Source organism: Eptesicus fuscus, chromosome 23 (genome assembly GCF_027574615.1).
Source record: "Eptesicus fuscus isolate TK198812 chromosome 23, DD_ASM_mEF_20220401, whole genome shotgun sequence".
Taxonomy (NCBI): domain Eukaryota; kingdom Metazoa; phylum Chordata; class Mammalia; order Chiroptera; family Vespertilionidae; genus Eptesicus; species Eptesicus fuscus.
The window spans coordinates 20,968,450-20,995,372 of NC_072495.1; the positions used below are offsets into that span (position 1 = coordinate 20,968,450).

General features: G+C 48.9%; 2 protein-coding genes across 4 annotated transcripts; one reads left to right on the forward strand and one right to left on the reverse strand.

The window, feature by feature from the left end:
• Window positions 1-463: 463 nt before the first annotated feature.
• On the reverse strand, window positions 464-6,448 carry THYN1 (thymocyte nuclear protein 1). Of its 2 annotated transcripts, none has more exons than XM_054712757.1 (8): window positions 6,370-6,448; window positions 6,036-6,152; window positions 3,970-4,151; window positions 3,087-3,155; window positions 2,438-2,530; window positions 1,308-1,403; window positions 947-1,097; window positions 464-645 (listed from the first exon to the last, which is right to left on the reverse strand). In XM_054712757.1, exons 2-8 carry the CDS (start codon window positions 6,076-6,078, stop codon window positions 599-601), a joined length of 681 nt encoding a protein of 226 aa, XP_054568732.1. In that variant the 5' UTR covers window positions 6,079-6,152; window positions 6,370-6,448; the 3' UTR covers window positions 464-598. The 2 variants fall into 2 exon arrangements, with proteins under 2 accessions (XP_054568732.1, XP_054568731.1); XM_054712756.1 differs by having other exon boundaries at window positions 6,301-6,448.
• A 130-nt stretch (window positions 6,449-6,578) lies between these two features.
• ACAD8 (acyl-CoA dehydrogenase family member 8) lies at window positions 6,579-25,411 on the forward strand. 2 transcript variants are annotated; one of them, XM_054712682.1, is made up of 12 exons: window positions 6,707-6,771; window positions 8,502-8,777; window positions 15,593-15,693; window positions 16,126-16,295; window positions 17,137-17,246; window positions 17,702-17,778; window positions 18,254-18,391; window positions 21,124-21,259; window positions 21,357-21,454; window positions 21,756-21,908; window positions 22,522-22,624; window positions 24,614-25,411. In XM_054712682.1, the coding sequence occupies exons 3-12, from the start codon at window positions 15,661-15,663 to the stop codon at window positions 24,664-24,666; spliced, it is 1,071 nt and encodes a 356-aa protein (XP_054568657.1). In that variant the 5' UTR covers window positions 6,707-6,771; window positions 8,502-8,777; window positions 15,593-15,660; the 3' UTR covers window positions 24,667-25,411. The 2 variants fall into 2 exon arrangements, with proteins under 2 accessions (XP_008141070.2, XP_054568657.1); XM_008142848.3 differs by lacking the exon at window positions 8,502-8,777 and having other exon boundaries at window positions 6,579-6,771.
• Window positions 25,412-26,923: the final 1,512 nt, after the last annotated feature.

Genomic DNA, 26,923 nt, shown 5'->3' on the forward strand with positions numbered 1-26,923 from the left:
TCCAGGGCTAGTAAAAAGACAGGAAGTTCACCGGGCCAGTGTGGCTCAGCAAAGAGGCTTCCCATGCACCAAGAGGTTGCAGGTCCGATTCCCCATCAGGGCACATGCCTGGGTTGCAGGCTCGATCCCCAGGGGCGGGGGGGGCATGCAGGAGGCAGCCAATTGATGTTTCTATCTCTGCAGAGGGATAAAATCAATATATATAAAATTATATGATATCCCTCTCTCTAAAATAAAAACATATATATATATATATATATATATATATTTATATATATATGACAAAAGTTCATTTCAGGGGGTGTTAACAGACAGAGCCCCACACCCTGGTATTTGCTTGTGAAGGAAGATGACAGAGACAGCCCTGCATTTGCCAAGGGGTAAACAGCCAGCCGGAGATGAAAGTCCTGCAGTGGCGTATCCCACTACCCGGTGCTGCTGGAAAAGAAACACTTTCCAGCTCTGACGTTAGCGTTTTATTGAGAAAAGTACAGAAAACCCACCGATGTACACAAACAACCTCAGATGAGCCTAACAAGCCTCCTCACACCCTGTTGTCGTCGGAGTCATGTCTTGCCCATTCCAGCAGGTATCTCGGCTAACTCGGTTCCTTTTCCTCCAGGCTCAGAATAAAATCGAACTCCTCTACCAAAGGGGGAAAGGAAAGGAAGAATTAGTTCTTGGGTCTCCTCTTGAACGGGGAAGTTAAGCTGAGCATCGCTCGTGCTAGTCAAAAACCACTTATGGAGTGCTTCCCTGTGTGCCCAGCACTGCTGGGCCCCGAGTGCACAGTGACGGGCGACTCAGGGCATACGTCCTCCCGCAGGGACAGGAAAGGCGAGGACGGACGCAGGGTAAGGACTGTGCCCCAGTCTGATCAGTTAGCAAATGGGAGCTGCCGGCGCCACTCCGGTGTGCGGGTGACAGAGGACAGGACCCGTCGTACCTCGGGTCAGGGGCTGAACTGAGAGCCTCTGCAGAGTGAAGAGGGCCATGTGCTGTAAGGGCCCACCAGAGGCTTTGTGAGCTTGGTGATGGGTTCGGAGCTCAGCCAGGGGGATGAAGCGCTTCATCATCCGCACGAACTGGACATCCACCTGCACGACAAATGCGTGGGATGCTGCTGCACGTTGTCCGCTGTGTTAGCTGCTTGCAGGTGTTCTGTTCTCCAAAGTCGGGGTAACCCCGTCCGAGGAGTCCAAGCTGAGCTCTGTAACCTGTCACAAACACCCCCCCCTCTTCCCCCAACCTCCTTCCTCCCTCTTTGTCCATCCTTCCCCTCATGAAATAGGAAAAATCGTCTTTACCATGGACCATTTGGGGTTGTCTTTCCTGCTGGATGGATCATAATGGGGGCTGCTTTTCTCAAACTGTGTGTGGTCTGGGTAAGCCTCCTTCACAATCTGAAACCAAAACCAAGTCTCCAATCACTTGCCTGTATAGTCGGCTCCATGGCAATTCTTGTTTTTTTTAAAAATATATTTTATTGATTTTTTTTACAGAGAGGAAGAGAGAGGGATAGAGAGTCAGGAACATCGATGAGAGAGAAACATCGATCAGCTGCCTCCTGCACACCCCCTACTGGGGATGTGCCCGCAACCAAGGTACATGCCCCTGACCGGAATCGAACCCAGGACCCCTCAGTCCGAAGGCTGACGCTCTATCCACTGAGCCAAACCAGTCAGAGCTGGCAATTCTTTAACTCAAGTCCAATGTTCATTTCTGGCCCTGCACATTCTTACCCCATCTGCCTTGCTTTAGAGCCAATGCGGGCTCCAATATCTGGAAATAATACACGGTCTAAGGCAAACAGGATGTCAACCCCATCTTGACAAAAATCTTAAAAGGATGTTCTAAAACCAAATATTCAAGGTTATTGTTGGTTAATAATTTTATCCTGATAACGCCTGGCTCAGAAGAGCTACCATCAGGCTTGTTTTTTTGTGTTTTAAAAAATATATATATTTTATTGATTTTTTTTTTTTTTTTTACAGAGAAGAAGGGAGAGGGATAGAGAGTTAGAAACATCGATGAGAGAGAAACATCGATCAGCTGCCTCCTGCACACCCCCTACTGGGGATGTGCCCACAACCAAGGTACATGACCTTGACCGGAATCGAACCTGGGACCCTTCACTCCACAGGCCGACGCTCTATCCACTGAGCCAAGCCAGTTAGGGCCATCAGGCTTGTTTTTGAGTGAAGAGACCAAGGTGTAGAAACAGAGAGACGTCTAGGACCTGAGATGAAGGCCTATCTTTGGCCTAGTCCTGGTCACATGACAGGGCCAGGGCAGTTTCCCATATTCCTGTGAGGGCAGGGATGGGAGGAGGACTTTTTTCCCCGCTACCTATTGAAGCTAGAACCCTTTGAATCTGTCTACCTGAGCAGGTGCTCCTGAGGGGGGAGGGATGCAGACCCAAGCCTGTGCGGCTCACCTTCACAAGTCCTGCGATGCCTGGCTCTTTGCAGTTACTGTGGTAGAAGAAGGCTTCCTGCCCCAGCTTCATGGCTCTCAGGAAGTTCCGGGCCTGCCCCAGGGAAGCAGAAACAAGAACTACCCTCCCCGCCCGCTGGGAGACGCTCGTGTGAGCAGAACTCCGGTCTGCTTTTATTAGGTGAGTTTTCCTTTACTGCAGTTTCCCCAAATTCGATTTTTTCTTAATCCTCCCCAGAGGGTATGCTTAGAGAGAAGAAAAGGAGCGACAAAGAGAAACATTGATCTGTTGCCTCCTTTACATGCCTTGACTGGCCATCCAACCCACAACCTAGGTATGCGCCCCGACTGGGAATCGAATCCACAACCTTCTGGTGTGCGGGACGACATTCCAACCAACTGAGCCACCCAGTCAGGGCATCCCCCCAGTTCAGTTCTTGCCTTTGCCAAGATACCCAGACTTGTATCGGGACGCTGGCTAAAACACACACCATTTGTAAGGTGCATGCAATCCGAGTAATTATTTTTGAGGACGTTTTTAGGCTTGGGTTCTGGGGAAATGCAACCTTGGCTGAGATTCTGCTTCCGAATAAGGCCTAAGAAGGAGGCAGGCGTTCCTCCCACTCCAGGCCTCAGGGTCCTGCTTTTACCTGATAGTTGCGAACGCCATCCCAACATGTTGTCTGCTTGGGCTGCGCTTTGAGATCCTCAATGCTGAACTAGGCAACAGGAAAGAAAGCCGCTCATTAAATAATCCTGGGCCAATTGGCAAGAATACAGGGAAGCTGACCACTCCCTCCCATACATTGCGGGTGCTCCAGCTACAGCGGGAGTATGCAGTTAACCAGGAAATAGCTCGAGAGAGGCACCTGTAGTGGGCGAATATTAAGTGAGCTTTGTGTGACTTGAACCTCGCTAATTAAGAGGATTAGTTAAATGGATGATCCAGAGCATCAAGTAATCTGGTTATTTGCATTTGACATATTAAAATGTTATCTATATCTAATTCTGTTTCCTCTGGGCTATTTTGAAATTGCTTTACATTAATTCCCTGGATTAGTGTGAGATAATGCTAGAACATGACAGGTGGCAAGAGAAAGGTTATCAGGTTGGCAAACTACAGCCTTCAGGTCAAATCTAGCTCCAAGCCTGATGTTGTAAATGCAGTTTCACTGGAACACAGCCACATCATTTGTTTACCTTCATGTCTATGCCACGTTCTTGCAACAGCGGAGTTGCAAGAGCAGCTAGAAGACCAGAGCGCCTTAGGGTATTGGCTGTCTGGCCCTTGACAGAAAAGTTTGCCATCCCTGCCCTAGTTAGAGGATTCACCCAAAAAGTCAGTGGATGGTAGCAAGTCCTGCTGATTTTATTCCTTATTACCTGTTCCCTGCCCTTCAAAGATAAGAAGTTGGTAATGGAACCCTGTGGTGTCCCATGTTCATTTCTTATTAAAAATAATAAATAAATAAGTAAATAAATAAATAAAATACGAAGAGCTTGACGGGATTGGAGCCAGGGACATGGTCTCACCTTCACATCCACACCTTTCTCTAGGCGGCTTTCTGGCTCTGACTTCATCAGCCAGTAGCTGCTTACACTGTTCCCACGTTTTTTAAGGGCTGAAGTCTCCTGAGGGCTGGATCTCTCCACTGTAGTTGGGGCCTCACCAGGGTTCTTAGTCTTGGTACGCTTTCCTGCCGGTCCCTGCTTGTCTGCCAGCGGAGAAGCAAGAAGAGAGCTGTCATGACTGCTGAGAGGCAAGGTTCCATTGTGGCAAAAGCACAGCCTTTGGGAGTCAGACTGGATTCAAATCCTGGATCTCTCTGTTACCAGCAGCGGCAGCTTAACTGCTGAACGTATTTCTTATCTACAAAAATGGAAGAAGAGTGCCTACCTCACAGGATATCTTTGGGACATCCATTCAATGGGATAAGAATACCTTACATGGTTGTGGCTTACAATGAAGGGTCCTAGCAGAGTACTAGGGCATACATTAATTAAGTCAGGGGTGGGGGACATCCGGCCCTTGGGCCACATAAGGCCTGAGAAATCATTTGGTCTGGCCCTGCCAAGGCATTAGGGGTGAGTTAATTAAATGTTTGAACAAATATAGCAGGCTAATTTTCAAGTTGGTAATTGTGTATGGCCTGTGAATGATGTTCTAAATATCCAAATAGCCCTTGGCAGAAAAAAGGTTCCCCACCCCTTGTAAATCGGTGTTTTTCCTTCCCTCATTCTGCGTCTTTGCTGAAGCTATCCTCTCCCATGAGGAAAAGTAAGACCCTATTTCATGGACTTGTTCTGAAAAATTATATAATAGAAACAAGGGCCTTAGACAGTGCCTGGCATTAAAATAAATATTAGCGCTAATTATCATCATCTCATACTTCTTTCCTGCTTGATCAGTGTGCTTTCGTGGCCTGCTCTTTTTTGCTCCTTGAGGGTTGTCAAGAGAAGTTGGAAGAAACAACTCATTCTGGACTTTGTAGACATGATAAGGACTGGCTTTCATCCGAAGAGAATTGGAGAAAATGTGCCTGGGACATAGTAGGCACTCGGTAGCTAACAGTTGTGACATTCTTACTACATGACAGTCCCTAAGCTCTGTTACCCTAATTGTAATTCAGTTAATCTATATATTCTATGGGATGATTTATGCATCTGGAAAATATAGCCCAGATTACAAAGACCAGTAATCAATCTGGTCTTTCTGAATCCACACTTTATGACACTCGATTCACAGCCTCTGAATCACGTCAAAGCTCCTCTTGTCAATCATCCCTAAACATCACTTGTGGATGTCTAATGCTCTGAGCATTCCTAGCCTGGTTCCTAGTGGTCCCTTCAGAGTTAACGGGCACCCTAAACACCCATGTGTTGTTCAATAGCACTGCCATGCCCCCAAAGAGGTACTTTCTCTACCTTGTTTTGTTCCTGCTATTCATCTACGTACTCAGAATGCCACTTATCCTTATGAATATAAAAAGGACACCTTGTTTTCTTTGCCTGGGGAAAGCCTTCCCATTCTTTAAGGCTAGTCTCAAATTCCACTTCCTTCTCCAAGGACTTCCCGGTGATTCCTCCCTGCTCTCTCACACCTAGCAATCCAGTTTCCTGGACCCTTTCACTTGTCTGCGATCTCTGAGAGCAGGAACTATATTCTTTTTTTTCTTTAAACTCTCACGGAGGTTATGTTTTCATTGATTTTTAGAGAGAGGAAGGGAGGGAGGGAAACATCCATGGGTTGCCTCCCACCGGCATCCCATCGCCCCCCTTCTCCCCCCAGCCTGGGTATGTGCCAAGACGCAATCAAACCTGCAAACGTTTCAGTGTACAGGGCGATGCTCCAACCAACTGAGCCACACTGGCCAGGGCAGGAACTACATTACTGACCTTAGTACACGCCACCCTGTATCAACTATTGTGTGTGCTTACCAAACAAGCAGAAGGGGCTCTGGGTATAAGCTTGGCAGGAGGTAAAGAAGGCGGAGGGCCACAGAGGACTCTCCCCACGAGCAGAAAGTGGAAGTGAACAGTATTAAACAGAGAAACGTTCTCAGGGAGGCCGTCTTTTTGCAGCCTGGGTGCAAGCTCACCTTGCCCAGCAGTCCCATACAGCCTCTTCCTGGGTCTCGGCATGGTCTCCCTGCACTGGGCTCAAGAGCGGAAGATTCTGGAATCTACGAGTCACAAGAGGCAGCTCTGCACCAGCCCTAGACGTGCGCCGAGCAAGATGGAGAAAATGAAATTTAAAGAGGGTTTCCGCCCTGAGGCTCCTTAGCCAAGAACAGACTGGGTTCCCACCCTTCAAATCCTCCTCCAATTATCTACACCCCCACTTTCCATCTCTTTTAACCTAACCCTTAAACTCTTCTCCAATTTTCCTTGGACCCCTTGCTCATTCGTTCGCCACTCTATCTAGAACCCTACACACTAATCCGCAGACAAGCCTTTCGACGCGCATCCCTCCGGCCCCCAGGCCGCGGGGATCTCTGGGAGTTGTAGTCCCTGTTCCTGACGCAGCCTCGCCTGAGCCCGGATCGCAGGGGCCGCCGGGAGAGCGGGTGCTCCCAGAGTGCACTACAACTCCCAGAGTGCACCACGGCCCCCAGCGTGCGGGGCAGGGCCGTGGCCGGGAATGGGGCCGCAGCCGCGGGGTTGGGTGGGGAGGGCCCGCCTAGGTCAGGAGTTCTCGGGCCCTGGCCGGAGCTGGGAGCGGAGCGATGTGGCGGAGCAGCGGCCTGCGACTTGGAGCGCGGCTCTGCTGCCCTCGCGGCGGTGCCCGGGCTCCCGCCGAGCGCGGCCACCGGAGCCTGGTCTCCTGCATCGATCGTAAGGCTCCCCCTGGGGAACAGGTGTCCGGGACCCGGGCTGGGGCCGTGGTCTCCGCGCCCGCGGAGCGCGCTATTGCCCCGGGAGGTCGGCGCCGCGGTCACCCCAGACCGGCGCCCGCTGCTGCCTGTCACCCATGGCGGTCACCCTGTCCGATCCACCTGGGTGGCCTCCGAGCGGACTTCGCGCTGTCGGACCTCAGTCAGCCTGTTGCGCCCCTCGGCCTCACCTGCTGTTTCCGCACCCCCCCTACCTCCCCACTCCCCTCCTCGGAGCCGGCTCTGAACCGTGTGGTCCAGGCCTCACGGGTTCCGGAGCCCCGTCCTTTTCGCCGCCCACCGCACCGCCTAGAGCAGCGATTTTCCACCGGGTGCCACGGGAATGTTTAAAACATGCAGTACCTGGGCTATTTAGTCACCGGCATTGACCTGCTTTTCCTTAGATTGCCAGATTTAAAAAAAAAAAGTGATAACAGCCAACACAACCATAGCCGTCTGGTGTTGGTGTGAATGAATCCAGTGCGGCAGAGTTTTAGTAGTTAGTTTCTGTGCCATGAGATGAAAAAGGTTGAAAATCGCTGCTCTAGAGGCATATGGAGATTCTTGGCTGAAACAGTGTCTTCCTACCACGTGGGGCCCTCTGAAGCTAGATCAAGATGTGAAAGTACTTGGCAGCTAACACAGATTACTCCTGGCCGCTAATGCCGTTCCTTTATTGTTCAGACCATCCTTAAGCTTAGTTTCTGTTAACCCCTTGATATGTTTCATAAGTTCACTTATGAAATAAGTGCAATAGCTAAGGGCCTTACATTTACCCTCACAACCTCTGTTATTATTCCAGCGTTTAGATAAGGAATGGGTGTTGAAACCCGTGATTTTGGTGGTGGTTTTTAAAAAAAAAATCATGACAATCTATATATATATAAAAGCCTAATTGACCATTGCAACCGAAACAACCAAACCGACGACCAAACAGGCTGCATGGGCAACCAGGCCAGCAGCAGGGGCAGTTAAGGGGCGACCAGGCTGGTAGAGTGGGGCAGTAAGGGGCAACCAGGTCAGCAGAGGGCTGTTAAGGGTGACCAGGCTGGTGGGGGGTGGGGGGGGTGGGGTGTGGGTTGGTTTGTGTGTGTGTGTGTGTGTGTGTGTGTGTGTCAGTAAGGGGCAACCAGGTCAGCAGGAGGGCAGTTAGGGGTGATCAGGCAGGGCAGGCAGGTGAGCAGTTAGGAGCCAGTGGTCCTGGATTGTGAGTCGGACATCCCCTGAGGGGTCCTGGATTGGAAAGGGTGTAGGCTGGGCTGAGGGGGACCCTCTCCTCCACGCCCCCCCCCCAATGCATGAATTTCGTGCACCGGGCCTCTAGTAAGTCATAGAGGCAGTAAGAATGTAAAAAGTCTGGTGCTGGTGGTAATAGAGGAACAAAAGCTCTAGGTAATACAAGATTTGCTAATCAGACTTTATAACTACATCTATCGCTAGAAAACACATTTACTCTTGAAATTCCTCAAAGAAAAGGGAGTATTGCAAATGGGAAACTATCAGAGTTTACAGAGCTGAATGTCTTCAGTGGGGGGGGTCAGGCAGGTAGCACAGGTGTGAATAACAGGGAGGGTGAGGACCCAGCTGACAGGAGCACCTAGCCACTCTGTGCTTCTGTCAAGCACCGAACTACTTTTTTTCTTCTGAAACATACATTTTTAAATTTTAAATAAGTGACACTTTTCTTTACAGCAGGAGAGCCTGTGAATCCTTTAGACCAGTGGTTGGCAAACTCATCAGTCAACAGAGCCAAATATCAACAGGACAACGATTGAAATTTCTTTGGAGAGCCAAATTTTTTAAACTTAAACTTCTTCTAACGCCACTTCTTCAAAACAGACTCGCCCAGGCCGTGGTATTTTGTGGAAGAGCCACCCTCAAGGGGCCAGAGAGCCGCATGTGGCTCTTGAGCCGCAGTTTGCCGACCACGGCTTTAGATGGACGCTTAGATGTAGAAAGTACACTAAGGTATAGGATACTGTTTTCCTCTCAGTGTTCTAAACCACCTTCACAAGGTGCGGCTGGCCCTGGTCTAGCACTTGAACTTGTTAAACAGGATTACCTTGCCAGAGGGGACAGGGAGTAGTTCTGTCAACAAATAGGTTAAATATGGAGATTTCCAGAACCTTGTGGTATAGCTTCAGCCAATGTGGTGCTTTTTCACATTTTTAAAGGAAATTGTCTTTTTTAAATGGTAAAATAAGAGGAAGTTGTCGCTTCAATATATCATCCTGCATGTTAAAATATCAAATTAATGGAAGTGATCAAAAAATGTTTCTCATTGTTTCATTGCATTTTTAAAAAAATTATTAATGAATCTTTATTGTTCAGATTATTACAGTTGTTCCTCTTTTTCCCCCCCATAGCTCCCCTCCACCTGGTTCCCACCCCACCCCATGCCCTTACCCCCCCACACTGTCCTCATCCATAGGTGTAAGATTTTTGTCCAGTCTCTTCCCGCACCCCCCACATCCCCTTCCTCCCTGAGAATTGTCAGTCCACTCCCTTTCTATGCCCCTGATTCGATTCTATTCACCAGTTTATTCTGTTCATCAGATTTTTTATTCACTTGATTTTTAGATTCACTTGTTGATAGATATGTATTGTCACTTTGTTTTTCATAAATTTTATCTTTCCCTTTTTCTTCTTCTTCCTCTTCTTAAAGAATACCCTTAAGCATTTCATATAATACTAGTTTGGTGATGATGAACTCCTTTAGCTTTTTCTTGTCTGTGAAGCTCTTTATCTGACCTTCGATTCTGAATGATAGCTTTGCTGGGTAGAGTAATCTTGGTTGTAGGTTCTTGCTGTTCATCACTTTGAATATTTCTTGCCACTCCCTTCTGGCCTGCATAGATTCTGTTGAGAAATCAGCTGACAGTCGTATGGGTACTCCCTTGTAGGTAACTGTTTTTCTCTTGCTGCTTTTAATATTCTCTCTTTGTCTTTTGCCCTTGGCATTTTAATTATGATGTGTCTCAGTGTGGTCCTCTTTGGATTACTCTTGTTTGGAGTTCTTTGTGCTTTCTGGACTTGTAAGTATTTCTTTCACCAGTTGGGGGAAGTTTTCTGTCATTATTTCTTCAAATAGGTTTTCAATATCTTGCTCTCTCTCCTTTTGGTACCCCATAATTCAGATGTTGGTATACTTGAAGTTGTCCCAGAGGCTCCTTACACTATCTTTATATTTTTGGATTCTTTTTTTATTTTTGCTTTTCCAGTTGGGTGTTTTTTTGTTTTGTTTTGCTTTGTTTTGTTTTGCTTCTTCATATTTCATATCTTTGACTTAATTCTTGGAATCCTCTAGTCTTCTGTTGGATCTTTGTATATTATTCTTTATTTCAGTCAGTGTGTGCTTAATTTCTAATTGGTCCTTTTTCATATCCTTGAGGGTCTCACTAAATTTCTCAGAGGTTTCTAGAAGACTCTTGAGTAACCTTATAACTGTGGTTTTGAACTCTATTCAGTCGTTTGCTTTCCTCCATTTCTTCATTTGTGACCTGTTTCTTTGTCTCCGCATTTTCGCTGCTTCCCTGTGTTGGTAGAGTAGCTTTGTGTGCTAGGTGTCCTATAGGGCCCAGTGGCTCAGCCTCCCCAGCTACCTGAGGTGGACACTCTTGGTGCACCCCTCTGTGGGCTGGGTGCACAGTCTTGTTGTAGTTAAGCCTTGATTGCTTTTGGTATCACTGGGAGGAATTGACCTCCAGGCCAATTGACTGTGAGGACCAGCTGTGTCTACATTGGGAGATCTGCTGTGCTTGAGACACCCTTGTGGGGCAGGACTTGTTTCAGTGGGGCTTTGGTGCTCACTGAGTCTGCCCCTTGAGTGTGTCGCTTATGGATGTGAAGAGTTGTAATCTGGTATGGTCTCACACTGACCACTGGGTACACTGGCTCTTGGATCTCCAGGGAGGTGCAAAGTCAGACACTGCCTGAGGCCACTCAGCAGGAGCTACAGAAAGATCTGCAGATTCCTCCTCTTTGTTTGGGGTTTGGAAGTGCCCAGATGAGGCCCAGCTGTGAAGCAATGCAGGCTGCTGCTGCAGAGCCTTAGGCCTTCTTTTGCAAGCTTTGGAGCTCTCTGACCCAGCTGCAGTTTGTTAGGTTTTAGGTTGCAAAAGGACAGGCCATTCCTATGCAAAAGCCTCTGTGCACAGCTTGGGTGGGGTTGTAAATTGGGTGGGGCAGGGTCTCGGGGAATCACCAGGGTGGAGCAAACAGCAATGGCTGCCAGTCAGTCCTGCCCCGGAGATGTCCCCGGGTCTCTGTGTCCCACGGCCCCGTGCAGGAACAATGATCACTGCAAGCACCTCTGAGAGAAAGCCTCCCTTGTGTTCCAACCCGATGCCAGACAGTCCAGTTTCTCCCCGTATGAGTCTGGGTCCCCAGAGTCTCACCCAGAACTGGAGTTCAGAGCAGTCGGGAGCTTGTATCTCTCTCCCGATTGAAAACAATAACAGCGCGCCCAATTGTCAGCCCGTTTCACGTGCACCTCCGTATCTACACATCTCCTACCAGTCTCAGTGTGCTTTTCTCTTTCCTTCTAGTTGTAGAACTTCCAGTCAGCCAGCTTTCCCGTGGTTCTGGGTGATATCCATTTTGTCTTTTAGTTGTAGTTTTTTTTTTTTTTTTTTTTTTTTTTATATTTTATTGATTTTTTACAGAGAGGAAGAGAGAGGGATAGAGAGTTAGAAACATCGATGAGAGAGAAACATCGATCAGCTGCCTCTTGCACACCCCCTACTGGGGATGTGCCCGCAACCAAGGTACATGCCCTTGACCGGAATCGAACCTGGGACCCTTGAGTCCGCAGGCCGACGCTCTATCCACTGAGCCAAACCGGTTTCGGCTAGTTGTAGTTTTGATGTGGTTGTGAGAGGCAGCAAGTATAGGTGTTCACCTATGCCGCCATCTTGGTTGTTTTCCTCATTGCATATTTTAATGTGAAAAATAATTTTGAAGAAAGCTGGTTTTATAATAGTTCAGTATATAGTACGCATTTATCTAAAGTTTCCTCCTTTTGCAGGTACTATCATTTTACAAATGAGGGAATTTATTTCGTGTCTAGTGGAGCCCCTCATTTTACATTGTGATAGCTGAGGTTCAAGCTGCACCTGACTTATGGACATCGCATGGTTAATCATTTCAGAATCAGAGCTCACATGGCTAATTCCTTGTCCGGTGCTGCACCTTCCCGCACATTCCTTGGACACCAGGATTCTCAAATAGAGCATTGATTCTGTACTGTGGGTGCATTTAAAGGTTTATATTATTTGGAGCTTTTCTTTGTGTGTTTTCACCTCTTTCTTATTATACTTCAGTTGCTGCACAGTGATGGCTTTCCTCGTCTCATTTGGACTCTTTTTCCACTTGGCTTTACCATTTTAGTGTGTGTGTGTGTGTGTGTGTGCGCGCGCGTGCTGGCTTTTTGAACTCTGCCAGTAACTCCAGCCAACATCACGAGGTGTTTGTTTCATGTTTATGGTGTGTGTTTTCTGGAACTGTAGGTATTTTTCATTAGTAACCATGCTTTCATGTGTATAATTTGCCTTTTAATTTACTTCTTCCACTTTTTCCCCCCTCAAGTAATACTCTCGTTAGCATCCCTTTAGCTAACATCGACTATTTGGTCATCTTAAAAAATGTGACGATGTTGTATTTACTTATACATATGACTTGCATACACCTATTCCCTATTTTTTTTACTTAGCTTGTCATTTAAGTCTATTTTTTCCTCGAACTACTTGTTTTACTCTGTCAATAATGACTGTAAGCGTTTATGGAGCCCTTGCTGGGACTGAAATTCTGTAGCACGTCTCTTTACCTAGTGAGATGTTTGCACTGTTGCCATGTATGTGTGAGTGGCCCATGTTCACCTTGGTAATCCCAGCACTGCTCCACAGTAGACAGTCAATAAGTTCTCTTTGGGGAATGGTCTTTAAGCGATCTCTACAGGGCATTTCTGCAAGACTGTGCAGATAAGTGACCTGACTCCCAGTTGGGAATTCATGATTTTATCCCTAATGATGTTCCTGCGAGTAACACCTACCATAGGTTTCTGCTCTGGGCTTCTCAAGGTTGTGAGGGTTAATCTTTAATCCTCACAGTGACTCATTTCTGAGTTTCCCATTTAATGAGAGGCCTGGGACAGACAGACTGCTTCCTCCTGCCCCAGAGAAACACTGCCACCTGAAACGCTCCCTGCCGGAAGGGCTGTGCATTGGTGTTAGGCAATAACGTCTTTTTTTGTTTGTTTGTTTTTGTTAATCCTCGCCTGCGGTTATTTTTCACTGGTTTTTAGGGAGAGTGGGAGAGAGAGGGAAAGACAGAGAGAAACATCGATGTGTTTGAAACATGAGCCGCATGTGTTTGAAGCATGAGCCCCGACCAGGACCAGGGCCCGGGCTGGGGAGGAGACTGCAACCTAGGTATGTGCCCTTGACCGGAATCCAACTTGGAACCCTTCGGTCCGCAGGCCGACGCTCTGTCCACTGAGCCAAACCGGCTAGGGCAGCACTGAAGTCGGTTTTTTAAAGTCTGCATTGCCTTGCCAAACAGGAAACATATTTTAGATCTTTCTTCACTAGCCGGTTGACTGGCAAGCTCTGCTCTCCAATTCACTCCCCTCTCTCACTCTGCAGATTTTTAAAAAGTTGTGAAAAATACATAATGTTCATGTCATTAGGGGAACTGACTGGGTAAGAAAAACTTGTAAAGTAATGGTATTGTACATTAAATAGTCACTGTTTTAAGCAGGCAGATATAGGTATCTTCCTCCGGGAGGGAACCACCCTGATGCAGTACACGGGCTGCAGTCTTCCACATGGCGTGTAGGCTCTCGAGAAACTTCTCCCGTTGGCGTTGCTCAGTTATTCATTGTCTTTAGCTTCTAAGTATCTTAGAACGAGAAGCGAAGGAATTACTCAGGCACAGCACCGATAGTTAGGAGAGAGAGTGTTCTGAGAATTCCCAGTCCATGGGATGAACACAGATTCAGTAAGGCCTTAGCCATGCTTTCAGCGCTGAAACACTCCCATCAGCACGTCTCAGTGAGCGTCCGAGACTTGCCAAATGCCTGGCCTTATTTCAGGACCTTGTCCTTATTTGCAACGTTAGCCAAAGTATACAGCTTTTCCTTTCCCAATTGATTTTTTAAAGTGAATATTGGTGCAGATAGACAGCTACGGACAGGTACCAGTATACATAGATAGGACAGGGTTTTCCCAGGACACTAGCACAGAACAGGTAGGACATCCTAAAGGAAAAATATGTTTACCGTAATTTGAGGGTCAGTGTGTGTTTATTATTACTACTAAGAGGCCCGGTGCACGAAATTCCTCAGCCCAGCCTGCACCCTCTCCAATCTGGGACCCCTCGAGGGATGTCCAACTGCCCGTGGATCTCAAAGGAAAGGCCTGGATTGGAAACCTATTCCTGGAACTCGTCTCACCCAGAGAGAACCAAGGCGACATATTTCTCACTTGGATGTTCATCAGGGGTGGTTCCCTCCCGGAGGAAGATACCTATATCTGCCTGCTTAAAACAGTGACTATTCAACGTACAATATCATTACTTTACAAGTTTTTCTTACCCAGTCAGTTCCCCTAATGACATGAACATTATGTATTTTTCACAACTTTTTAAAAATCTGCAGAGTGAGAGCGAGGAGTGAATTGGAGAGCAGAGCTTGCAAATAAACCGGCTAGTGAAGAAAGACCTAAAATATGTTTCGTGTTTGGCAAGGCAATGCAGACTTTAAAAAACCCAACTTCAGTGCCGCCGTAGCCGGTTTGGCTCAGTGGACAGAGCGTCGGCCTGCGGACCGAAGGGTTCCAAGTTGGATTCCGGTCAAGGGCACATACCTAGGTTGCAGTCTCCTCCCCAGCCCGGGCCCTGGTCCTGGTCGGGGCTCATGCAGGAGGCAACCAGTCAATGTGTTTCTCACATTGATGTTTCTGTCTTTCCCTCTTTCTCTCCCACTCTCCCTAAAAACCAATGAAAAATAACCTCAGGTGAGGATTAACAAAAACAAACAAAAAAAAGACGTTAGTGCCTAAACGGGCAGTTGGACATCCGTCTCACAATCCAGGACTGCTGGCTCCCAACCGCTCACCTGCCTCTGCCTGATTGCCCCTAACTGCTTCTGCCTGCCAGCCTGATCACCCCTAAACACTCCCTGCCAGCCTGATCGACGCCTAACTGCTCCCCGACTGGCCCGATTGCCCCTAACTGCCCTCCCCTGCCAGCCTGGTCACCCCTAACTGCCCTCCCTGCTGGTCTGATTGCCCACAATTGTCCTCCCCTGCAGGCCTGGTCCCCCCCAACTGCCTCCTCTACTGGCCTGGTCACCCCTGACTGACCACAACTGCCCTCCCCTGCAGGCCATCTTGTAGCGGCCATCTTGTGTCCACATGGGGGCAGCCATCTTGGACCACATGGGGGTGGCCATCTTGTGTCTTGGAGTGATGGTCAATTTGAATATTCTTTTATTAGATAGGATTTCAATGTGGATTTATGCGGAGGAAGAGGTGAGTATTGAAAGAATAAACTGGTAGGTCAGTAAAGTCAGCTGATCCACTTGGGAGTAAAGGAAGGAGAAAGGTGACACTATTTCAACAGAACTGGTTGATGGTGAGTGATGTCCGTCTTTGGGTGTCAAGGGAAAGACTGTGTATGGAAAATGCTATAGCAAGGCCACCGTCCCAGCTTCCTGGTGACCCTTATTAGCGGTCCTCTTCCCGGACCCCTGTTCTGGAACTGCATGCATGCAATCTTGCCCACAGCTTCCATCGGACTAAATGAGGAACAGAAAGGATATCAGAAAGTGGCCTTTGACTTTGCAGCCCGGGAGATGGCTCCACATATGGCAGAGTGGGACCAGAAGGTAGGAGTTTTCCTTGCGGCTCGATGTTCCAACAATTGCCTTTCCTTCCTCTGCTTGTCGTCTTAAGTGTTCGGTGTTTAATCTCCACTTGCGTGCGAGAGTACTGGTAATGATGTGATTCCTTTCCTCGAGGCATCCTCCTCATCCTGCAGATACCTGTTTTGTTTTGTTTTGTTTAGTTTATATTGTGCAAAGATTCAGACCACTTCTGAAACCAAGGCAGTTGTAGATAATGAAAGAAACTTGAACGCCGGAAAACCGGTTCTCACAGAAGGCATTTTAACTGATACCCCGGCATAGATGACAGACGGGCATATTAAGTGGAGAGAATCCCCGCCCTCCCAAACTCAAACATCCTAACCCCTCAGTGAGCCCTCTGAAGAAAAGTCCATCCGTGGATCACTTACTACTGACCCCCTCTCTCGTACACAGGAACTGTTCCCCGTGGACGTGATGCGGAAGGCAGCCCAGCTAGGCTTCGGTGGGGTCTACGTACGAACAGATGTAGGTGGGTCTGGACTGTCCCGGCTCGATACCTCTGTCATCTTTGAAGCCTTGGCGACGGGCTGTACCAGCACCACCGCCTACATAAGCATCCACAAGTGAGTGCCCGCATTGAAAAGCACAGCGAAGTCTCGCCTGGGTTGACTAGGAAGTTTCCGATAAACAGGGAAAAGGTTTATCTTCTCAGAACCAGACTGTTAAGAGTTCTTCTTTCACAGGAGGTCTGCTGCTGCCTGTTGGACTCGAGTCTGTTATCTAGTATGTTCTCAGAGAGTCAGGCCTCCTGCCTTCCCCCACGGCCGAGGTGGAGAGGGACCAAGCACCCATCAGGGCCCTGCTCCCCTGTTCCTCAGCCCCAAGAGGAAACCTCCAGGACTTTGGGAAAGTACCTAAGCTCTGTGAACTTTAGGGAGCTCCGTTAACCTAATTAGAAGCAGCGTGAACATCCAAGTGAGAAATACGTCGGCTTGGTTCTCTCTGGGTGAGACGAGTTCCAGGAATAGGTTTCTAATCCAGGCCTTTCCTTTCAAGTCGAGTCTTTTTTTTTTTTTTAAACTTTTTTTTTAAAATATATTTTTATTGATCTCAGAGAGGAAGGCAGAGAGAGAGAGAGAGAGAGAGATCAATGATGAGAGAGAATCACCGATCGGCTGCCTCCTGCACACCCCCCACTGGGGATCGAGCCTGCAACCCGGGCATGTGCCCTTAACTGGAATCGAACCTGGGACCCTTCAGTCCGTAGGCCGACGCTCTAGCCACTGAGCCAAACCAGCCAGGGCGAAGTTGAATCTTCTCAATTGTGACTTTTCCCTTCTCACTGTCTCTTCTGCTTCTGTCTGCCTTCCTGCCTTTGTTCCCTTTCCCCCTCCCCTGCCCCCTCAAATGTCCTTTTCCATCCTTATCTCCGTGAATGTCTCTTCTTCTTGCTGTGCCTGTCAGCATGTGTGTCTGGATGATCGATACCTTTGGCAATGAGGAACAGAGGCACCGGTTTTGCCCCCCGCTCTGCACCATGGAGAAGTTTGCTTCCTACTGCCTCACGGAGCCAGGTGGGTTTGCCGTTCTCCAGGTGGGATGTCCCTCAGGTACGGTCACTGAGCACCCCTGAGCCCATTGACACACAGAACCCGGTACTTGCCAAGAGGAGCAGATTGTCGTGACTTGATGGTACAAGACTAAGGAGCCTTGAGGGCACCGTTTCTCTAGGACAGCGGTCGCCAACCGGTGGGCTGCGGACCGCTGGTGGCCCGTGAGGTCCGACAGGTTGGCGGCCGCTGTTCTAGGCGGCTCACTCTAACCTAGGAGAGGAAGGTAGAAACAGTCCGAACGTCTATGCAGTTTTACCCAGTACAGAGCGTTCCTTTGGCCATCGGGATTTTAAAGTACCAAGCTCTGAGTTTGTTTGTAAGGGAAGGTTTCCTAGGAGATGGGACCAAGCTGGAGCTCCCTTCACTTCACTGACTTTCTCCCCCACCCTCTGCTGTCTCTCTGATCCCTGCCTTAGGAAGTGGGAGCGATGCTGCCTCCCTTTTGACCTCAGCTAAACGGCAAGGAGATCATTACATCCTCAATGGCTCCAAGGTACCAGCATGCTCTCCTTCCAGAACAACTTGAGATTGTTCCCATCTCCTTGCTGACAGCGCCTGGATCCTTGCTGTCTGCGAGTTGATATTCCCGTAGGATTTTGACATGTTGGGAAGAGAGCCTCTGACCCTTTTCCCTTTATTCCCCTTCCCTGTTTCTCTCTCTTCTGATTGGTTCCAGATTATTTCATTCGTTTTTGTCTATGCTTCTTATAGTCTCATCAGCTAGACCCCTGCTTTCCCAGTCAGTGCCGTTTCTTTGTGCCCCTTATATCTGTGCCACTGTACCTCTTAGTGCAAGCATGTCAAACTCGCGCTGGCGGGCCGCATTAAACGAGGCTTGCGGCTACACGAGTTTGACATGCTTGTCTTAGTGTCCCATGGTCGGGAGGCCCCCAGGTGTTTTCCCGGATGGCAGGCTCTGAGAACCCCGGCGTTCCTGATACCTGTGCACACCTCCTGCCACCCCACAGGCCTTCATCAGTGGTGGAGGGGAGTCAGACATCTATGTGGTCATGTGCCGGACGGGAGGACCAGGCCCCAAAGGCATCTCGTGCATAGTTGTGGAGAAGGGGACCCCTGGCCTCAGCTTTGGCAAGAAGGAAAAAAAGGTAAGTGGCTATTGACAAGTGATTCAAGCTATGAGACACCCCTGCCAGACTACGCTCTGCTCTGTTGCGCTACGAAGTAGCTTCTCATGTTTTCCAACTTGCCTTGGAGGCAGTTGCTTCTAGTAGGACTTTGACGGGAACATAACACAGAATAAGGCATCGTCAACACAACTCTAGGCCGCCGGTGACAGTGGCAGTTGGCCCGTCAGTCCACAGCTGCCTGAGCTTCAATGTGAGTGATTGCTCTGTCTTCTCTCCTCTTGCCATGGTGGCCTGTATTTCTCATCCAGCTTCTGTTATCCCAAGAATACATACGTATGGAAGGTCTGGAGTTGACTAGAAGTCTCGGGAATGATGTAGATGGGCCACTTTTCTTCTTTCCGTAAAAGCGAAGTATAACTCATTGGAGATGATTGTGGGTATTTCAGCCAGGGTCAAAGGGAGAGTATTCCCCTGGGTGCTTTGGGAAGACATGGATAGGATGAAGAAAGCTCACCGCCAAGCCATGAACAGTACAGCTGTAATTACGTAACTGTGGCTGGTAGTTAAGGTGAGGCCCATTCAGGTTTGTTAGGCCAGATGACTGGCACAGTTACCTGCCTGTGACACGTACTGTTCTGGTTAGGACCTTTGGGGAGAAGTCAGGTAATGAAATAACCCCTAAATAGACTTCTGGGCATCCGAGCCGCTGGCCTTTGCCCCTCCCTGCTCTGTGGCCCTCTGTCCTGCCAGCACGTGCTTGGACTTGGCATATTTAAAACCTTGTACAGCTAAGAGCTTTACACCAGCAACTGTGCATTGACTTTATGGGAACGTAATGAAGGCTAGCCTTGTCTTGGATTTAATTGAGTAGAAAAATGCATTTTCCCCTGGGAGGGGTGGAAGTGAGACCTCTTGGAAGAGAGTATGAAGGTAATCTGTGGGACAGAAGACAAGACAGACAGAAGGAACGGGCTCTAGCGGTCGTGGTCCAGGGCTGGGGGCCCTCAGAAGGGTGAGGGGCCATCATCTCTTCTCACCGAGGGCAGCTTCCCAGGGGCTCCACTGGGGTTAGGAGCGCGCTCTCTGCATAGGGGAAGAGGTGTTCCCATAAGGCTTAGAGGCAGAGGTTACAAGGTGGCAGCTGTTAGTTTTGGTTCTTTCATCATGAGATACTGTTGATCAGAACTTTCTGTTCTCGCTTCATGTGTCTGTGGCCTAGATGGGGAGGGGGAGACAAGTTCACAGATAATGCAAGCCAGTACTGAAGGCATCTGACCTGTGGTCAGATTACAGGAGTCTGAAGGAGAACAGGCTCACTGCTGGCCCAGGTGACCAGGGAGACGTAGAGGCTTCGTTTAGACCAGACTGGGGTTGGGGGGCGATACTGACAGGAGATGTGTAGCAGAGAAGGCTGGGGAGAAAGGCTGGGCTACATTTCACTCTAAGTGAAGGGATGAGGAGTGTTTATCACCCCAATGGAAGGGAGCTATTGAATTTTAAAATAAGGAAGTGATGGTGATGGGAAGGCAGTAGTTTTCTCAGAGCTAAAAGGGAACTGGGACATGTTATATAGTGTCATTTTAAAATCTGTATTGCCCAGCTGGCATGGCTCAGTGGTTGAGCATCGACCTATGAACCAGGAGGTCACGGTTTAGTACCCAATCAGGACACATGCCTGGGTTGTGGGCTTAACCACCAGTGTGGGGTGTGCAGAATGCAGCCAATCAGTGATTCTCTCTTATCATTGATGTTTCTATCTCTCTCTCCCTCTCCCTTCCTCTCTGAAATCAATAAAAACATTTAAAGAAAATAAAATCTGCATCTCAAACCTCAAAGAGAAGATGAAGGGTCAAGTCCTGAGAGCCTTTATTTATATGAAACATCTGAGTAAGGTTTTATTTAGAGAAAGTGGCTTTGCTGGCTTTCCAGTGCAACTCCCTTATGTAAGGGAATAGCGAGGCCACACAAAATCCAGGTTGATTTGGCGAAAGATGAAGAATACAGCTAGCTAGTTAGTTGCATGACATGGACTAGATCTTAGATCTTCAAAATTTTCTCTGGGCTTATGACTGGCATATTCAAGGTTGTCCTGGCAAATCAGCTATCTAGGAAAAACCAAAACCAAAAAACCCTCATGGTTTGCCAGTTTCTGTGGTTTAAATATTCCCACCATGGCCGATGTCAAGCCACTGATGTGATGTCACAGAAGCCGAGTTAGGACATGTGCTTAACTGGCTCTCGGGAGCCGGTGCCCACACGTCATTGGCTCTGCAGCTAAGCGCTTCACTAGGTGTTGCCCGCACAGTGAGTGCCAGTCACACCACCCTCGTAGGACACTCAGCTCATAAGAGGAGAAGTGTAGCTATTGTTAACAATCCTAATATTGTCCTTCCATGTATAACAAATCACCCAAATAATTCTCATATTATCTATGTTCTTTATAAAGTGTCACATCGAGACATCAAAAAACGGTAGCAGTCCTGCCCAATCCTAAGGGAAATTGTGAGAAATGCTTCTGAGTAGGTTAATTCGGGAGAGTGGACATTAGAAAATGGATGCTTTCGTGTGTTAAAAAATGTTTAGCTGAGAAAAAAATCTGCCAGATGTGTAAGTCTGAACTTTCTTCGTTTTAAGTTCTCAAGGGTCTAATTTCAGGATAAGGGAACCTGCACTTCACAGGTTCTGTCAGCAGCGGGCACGGCCCTGAGTGGGAGGGGCTGGGCAGCCACGGAGTCCCTGATTTTTGCCAGGTGGGGTGGAACTCACAGCCAACCCGCGCCGTGATCTTTGAAGACTGTGCTGTCCCTGCGGCCAACAGAATTGGGAGCGAGGGGCAGGGCTTCCATATTGCCATGAAAGGCCTGAATGGAGGGAGGATCAATGTCGGTGAGAACTCGAAGGGAAGGGCCAGGGCGGGCAGCGGGCTGGGGCGGGCAGCACTGCCCTCTGGCTGAGTCCAAGTGTCTGCACTTTTCCTTCCTAGCTTCTTGCTCCGTCGGGGCTGCTCATGCTTCAGTCATCCTCGCCCGAGACCACCTCAATGTCCGGAAGCAGTTTGGAGAGCTTCTGGCCAGTAACCAGGTAACTGCCCAGTCCTGGCCCGAGACCTGGTCTGTGGCCCACGTTCCCCGGGAGAGTGTGGAATTCTGCCGTCTTAGCCGGAGCCTGTGCTCTCTGTCTGTCAGTAGTTTTTGCCAGAGGCAATAATATCAGTGCAGGGGACTGAACTTCAGGCAGTGCATTTTCTCTGCGAGAGGCAGGAGGCTTTGAGGCTGCGAGTCACTTAGGAAAAGCGCCTCGTTGGAGATCTTACAGAGGCCCCGGATCAGGTGCTGCTGGGAGCCGGCTGCTCGACTGGTTCTCTTCTCCCCTCTTGCCGTAGTACCTGCAGTTCAAAATGGCTGATATGGCCACAAGGCTGGTGGCCTCGCGGCTGCTGGTCCGCAGCGCGGCGGTGGCTCTGCAGGAGGAGCGGGACGATGCGGTGGCCCTGTGCGCCATGGCCAAGCTCTTTGCTACAGACGAATGTTTCGCCGTAAGTGATGATGCGCTCGGCTCTCCTGGGACCCGGGAGCAGCTGCTCGGTCAGCTCCTGGGATGCTGCAGGGACCGAGCGCCTTGGGGCTTAGGGATAAGAGTTAACTCGGGAGGGCCTGCAAGGGGCGCCCCAGCTGGCTTTGCACCTGGTCCAGGCCGCCACCCAGGTTCCTCTGTCCCTGCCCTTCGGTTGTGAGCTGGCTGAGACCTGCCTTTGGAAGAAGGTGCAGAGCAGCCCAGCGCCTCCTGCTCCCATGTGCTGTGTTTACAATGTCAGGGGCAAGGCCATTCCACACTGAGGCTGTGTTGTTGCCACTAGATGGCACCTTAGCTTCATAGAATCCCAGCCGGGGCGGTTGCAGATGGCTCCTCCCTGCGAGCCAGGAAGCTGGGCCTCTGCTCTGCCTGTCCGGTGGGGACTGACGTTCAGCAGGTGGACATCTTTGTCTCTGACCACAGAGCGTGGAGCCCTTTTCGGCTTGGCTGGTCATCTGGAGGTGGTTCTTCTCTTTCTCACATTAGCTCACAGCAGCTTGCGGGCTGGGGTGGAGAGAGCAGCCCCTGGTTCCGGCTTCCTGAGTTAAAGATGCCTAATCTGTGTCCCCCTGCAGATCTGCAACCAGGCCTTGCAGATGCACGGAGGCTACGGCTACCTGAAGGACTATGCCGTCCAGCAGTACATGCGGGACTGCAGGGTCCATCAGATCCTGGAAGGTAAACCTCCTAGAGGCGGTTCTCTCCCTCCAGGGCGCTCACAGGATCGCCAGCCAGGCCCTGGCGGCGGCACCTTCCTGCCTGCCGCCTCCTGCCCTGCTCCGGGAGGGCCTGTGCCGCCCCCAGAGGGCAGCCACTGGGAGTCACTTCTCTTTTCGTCTTGTTCTTTGTAAATTTTAGAGAAGGCTTAAGCTGATGATATATGAGAAAACACTTTGAAAACTCTAGCAGCGACTATTCTTGACTGTTGTAAAGTAAGTACTTGGTCCTCAGGAATCCCTTGACTTCTGTACAGTGATTTAAAGGTCAAATGGGAGCCAGTGTGACCACCACTGCCTTTCCAGACTGGTGACCAGCCAGACGGTAAAAGACGTTTCTGTCAATATGGCTGCTGCTTTTTCCAGTGAAATCGTCATCAGTATATGGGCATCCTCTTGGTCATCACATGTTCTGGTGGGAAATGAGTAAGGCTTACACTGTAAGCTGTTAGTCACGCTCAGAGCATGGCCTTCACGCTCCACACCAGTGCACACGCCTTGAAGTCCCGTCCCTGTTGCTCCAGCCGGTGCAGGTGCCCGGGGTTGTTACACTGTAGGAAAAGCACATGGGCAACGGCTGGTCTAAGCCGCTTTCAGCGGAAGAATGGGGGGCTGTTTCATGGGCGTAGCAGAGGCCTCTGAGCACTGGCTCCCCTCGCTTCAGAGCCGCCTTCTCAGACCTGAGCCCCCCTGAGAGTCGCCTGGAGGGCTGTGAGAGCAGGTGGCTGGCCCCGCCCCCGGAGTTTCTGTCTCGGGGTCTTGGGCGGCCAGAATTTGTATCTGTAGCAAGTTTCCAGGTGGGGCTGCTGCTGCTCGCCTGAGGACCACACTCGCACACCTCACCCCAATGTGTGTTTGTGAGCTCAATTTCAGCGCTCAAATGATTCAGTCTTACTCCTCTACTGCAGGGTCCTCTGCTCCTGCCATCCCTTTCTCACCCAGCGTTGTGAGTGTAGGAAAGTTTGCCTTCATTTAACCCAGCCTTTACCCCCTCAGAGTAAGTGGGAAAAGCCAGGCACTTTTGTATCAGGCCACACGTCATCCACTCGTGGAAAAACCCGGCACTGATCTTTATCTCTCATGGGCTTTGTTATTGCGTAAATCAGGAATTTTAGACTTGATTTTATTTGAGCTGTGTGATTACTCGTCCCTCACAGGGGCTTCTATCTCTCTTTGCATTAAAAATCCATTGTAAAAATGAAGCAATCCATACACACACACACACACACACATACACACACACACACCCTGGGTCAGGGAAAATGTTTGTTCTTTTAAAATTGAGTGTTCTGATTACCAAAGAAATTTGTGTATTTATTGTTGAAAATTTATAAAATATAGGATAAGTAAAAAAAAAAAAAATCACTTAGGTTTCCACATCTAGAATTAATTATGTAAGTCCAAAAATATCTCCTTTGGTCTTTTTCTATGCTTTGATAGGTACATTAAAAAAAATAGAATTATACTATATTTATCATTTCTTCTTCTTTTACCTAATATAAGCACTTGACCATCAGGAGAGGTTTCTTTATTTAAAGAATAGTTTATTGATTTTTAGAGAGAGGAAGGGAGAGGGAGAGAGAACATTCATCAGCCGCCTCCTGCATGCCCCCTACTGGGGACAGCCCACAGCTTGGGCGCGTGCCTGACCTGGAATCAAACCAGCACCCCCCCTTCAAGTGCACGGGATGATGCGCAACCAACTGAGCCCCACCGGCCAGGGCAGGAGAGGTCTTTGTGAAAGTAAATTGAATCCTCACTTTCTGACCTTCCCCTGTACTTTGGAGAGAAGTCTGTGGTGATTTGGTCCCCTGCCGGGATAAAAGCAACTATCGTAGTTTGCATCATGCCTACCCTGAGCGAGGCATGGACACTCTGGTCAGACGCTGCCGAGTTCTCAGGCCGACTTTGCTGCTACTCCCTCCTTCATCCTGACTCCCCCCTCTTCCAGGCAGCAACGAGGTGATGAGGATGCTGATCTCGCGAAGCCTGCTTCAGCAGTAGCCTAGACGTGCCCTGCCACGGTGTGGACTGTGCACTTGAATTAGGGTCGAGTGGCCCACTCTGGACGGTTCTGTTACAAATGAGTCATGAATAAGGTCACAGGACCGAGCCCTCCTAGGAGGACCTCCCTCGGCGGCGTCGGAGGCCTGGAGGAGCGGCCTTGGTGGCGTGTCCCGAGGACACTGCTGTGTTTCCTGAAGCTCAAGGTGACTGATGATGACACGTCAGCGACCGTAGTCCTCTCTGCATCCACGTCGTCTGGGTCTGCCTGCGGGTGCTGGTTCACCGGATCCTCCTCCCGGAAGCTGGGTGCTCCGTGCAGGGTGTTTCTATTTATGAAGCAAAGGCGTGGGAAAGGGGAAGTGGAGGAAGCGGCCTGTCTTTTTCCGTCTCCTGCACCTCAGCTGAAGACGCAGGTTCCTGTGGGCGCACTTCCTTTCTGTGGGTGAACCTCCGTAGCACACCTGTGAGGTAAATGGGGCCTTAGGGGAACGTGGCCCTGACCGTGACTTAGGGTCTAGACGTCTGGACCACCTGAATCAAGGCCTTAGGCGACCTGGAACTTTGAATATTGCTTTCTTTTTAAGAAGCATCTAGAAATAGTGTTCAAAGTTTCTAGAACCCTTTCTAGGAAGTACTTGGGGTATATTTTTTCTATCTACATTTTTTTGTTTTATGAAGCTGTTCCTCTTTTTAAAGGTCTTTGATTGATAAATAAAATTTATCCCTTTCTGTACCATCTCAAGCTCCACTGAAGTTGGTTTTTATTCTGTCTCTCAGCCTTTACAACTATTTTTAAAAATGTATTTAAAAATATTTAATTAAACACTTAACTAGATTTTAGAGTAAAAAACAAAACAAAAAAACTCTCGACCTAATTGGCTTTTAAAAAAAAATAGTTCCCTGGACCCGGCCAGTGTGGCTCAGTTGGTTGGAGTGTCGTTTCATATACCAAAGGTTGCAGGTTCGACTCCCGGTCGGGGCACATACCCATGTTGTGGGCTCGATCCCTGGTTGGAAGGCAACCAATCGATGTTTCACATCATTGTTTCTCCCTCTCTCTTCTCTCTCTAAAGCCAATAAAAGCATGTCCTTGGGAGAGGAATTTTTAAAAGTTTCCTTAAATTACTTAGTTTTACTAACTAAGCATTGTTTATGATTTATGAAAGTAGATGTAAAGTAATATTCAAAGATGGAGACTTTATAGAGAACCTTGTTACAAATGGCCATTGTATTACTCCATCCCCTCATCTCTACAGAAAAATATTTTGTTAACCAAAATATTTTGTTAACTACAAGTCAGGGTTTAGAGAGACTAAAATATACATCTTTAGCTATGACAAATACCTTCTGTTTTGATTGCATATTCTCTGTAAGGAACTGTGCTTGGCACTGCAGGGGGACAGGGTATGGGTATGCTGCAAACTTTAAAGTAATTTCTGTCTTAAAGGCCTCATTTAGTAGCTGTAGTACCAGGTAATGGTAGGCCTACAGAGGAGTGTGAGCTGGGAAAGTGATTACATAGGATGGGATAGCTGGAGACGGTAGAAATCCGAATTAAGCTTTCATGAAAAGAGAACCAAGAAAGTTGGTTTCAAACAGGAAAGAAACAGGATCAAGAAGGGGAAGGATTTAGGTGGGAGCTGTTGACGTTTTTGAGAAAGAAAGGAAATGCAAGTAGATTCTGCAGGGAGAGTTAGCCTGGAGCTGGTGCAAGCTCTCAGGTGCTGCTAGAAGTGGGGTGTCTGCTCCATTCTAAGCAATGAAAGACATTCCATCCGGGTCCCTTCTTTCCTCCCCCATCCACAGCTTGTCACAGGTCACCAGGCATCCAGGGTTTGGTTTCCGGTTGGAAGGACTTGTCCATAGGGTCTCCCATTCTGCTCTCTGGCCTTTGAATCCCTCTTCCTGCCGGTGGGAGTTATGAGTTGGGAATTGTTGAAGTGGGGGCACAGGGACCATTCTGCTCCATCTCTTGGTCAGAATGCTGCGGCAGTCAACCTTAGGCTGCCCACACTTACCTGGCGAGCATCATCCACGCAATGCTTAATTATAATTCTCAGAATAACACGTCTATATGAGTGCCGAAGGGAAAACAAATCCGGGGGAAGAAGGATGTATATATGCCCTGACCATATGGTTTGGCTCAGTGGATAGAGCGTCGGCCTGTGGACTGAAGGGCCCCAGGTTCGATTCCGGTCAAGGGCATGTACCTTGGTTGTGGGCACATCCCCAGTAGGTGGTGTGTGGGAGGCAG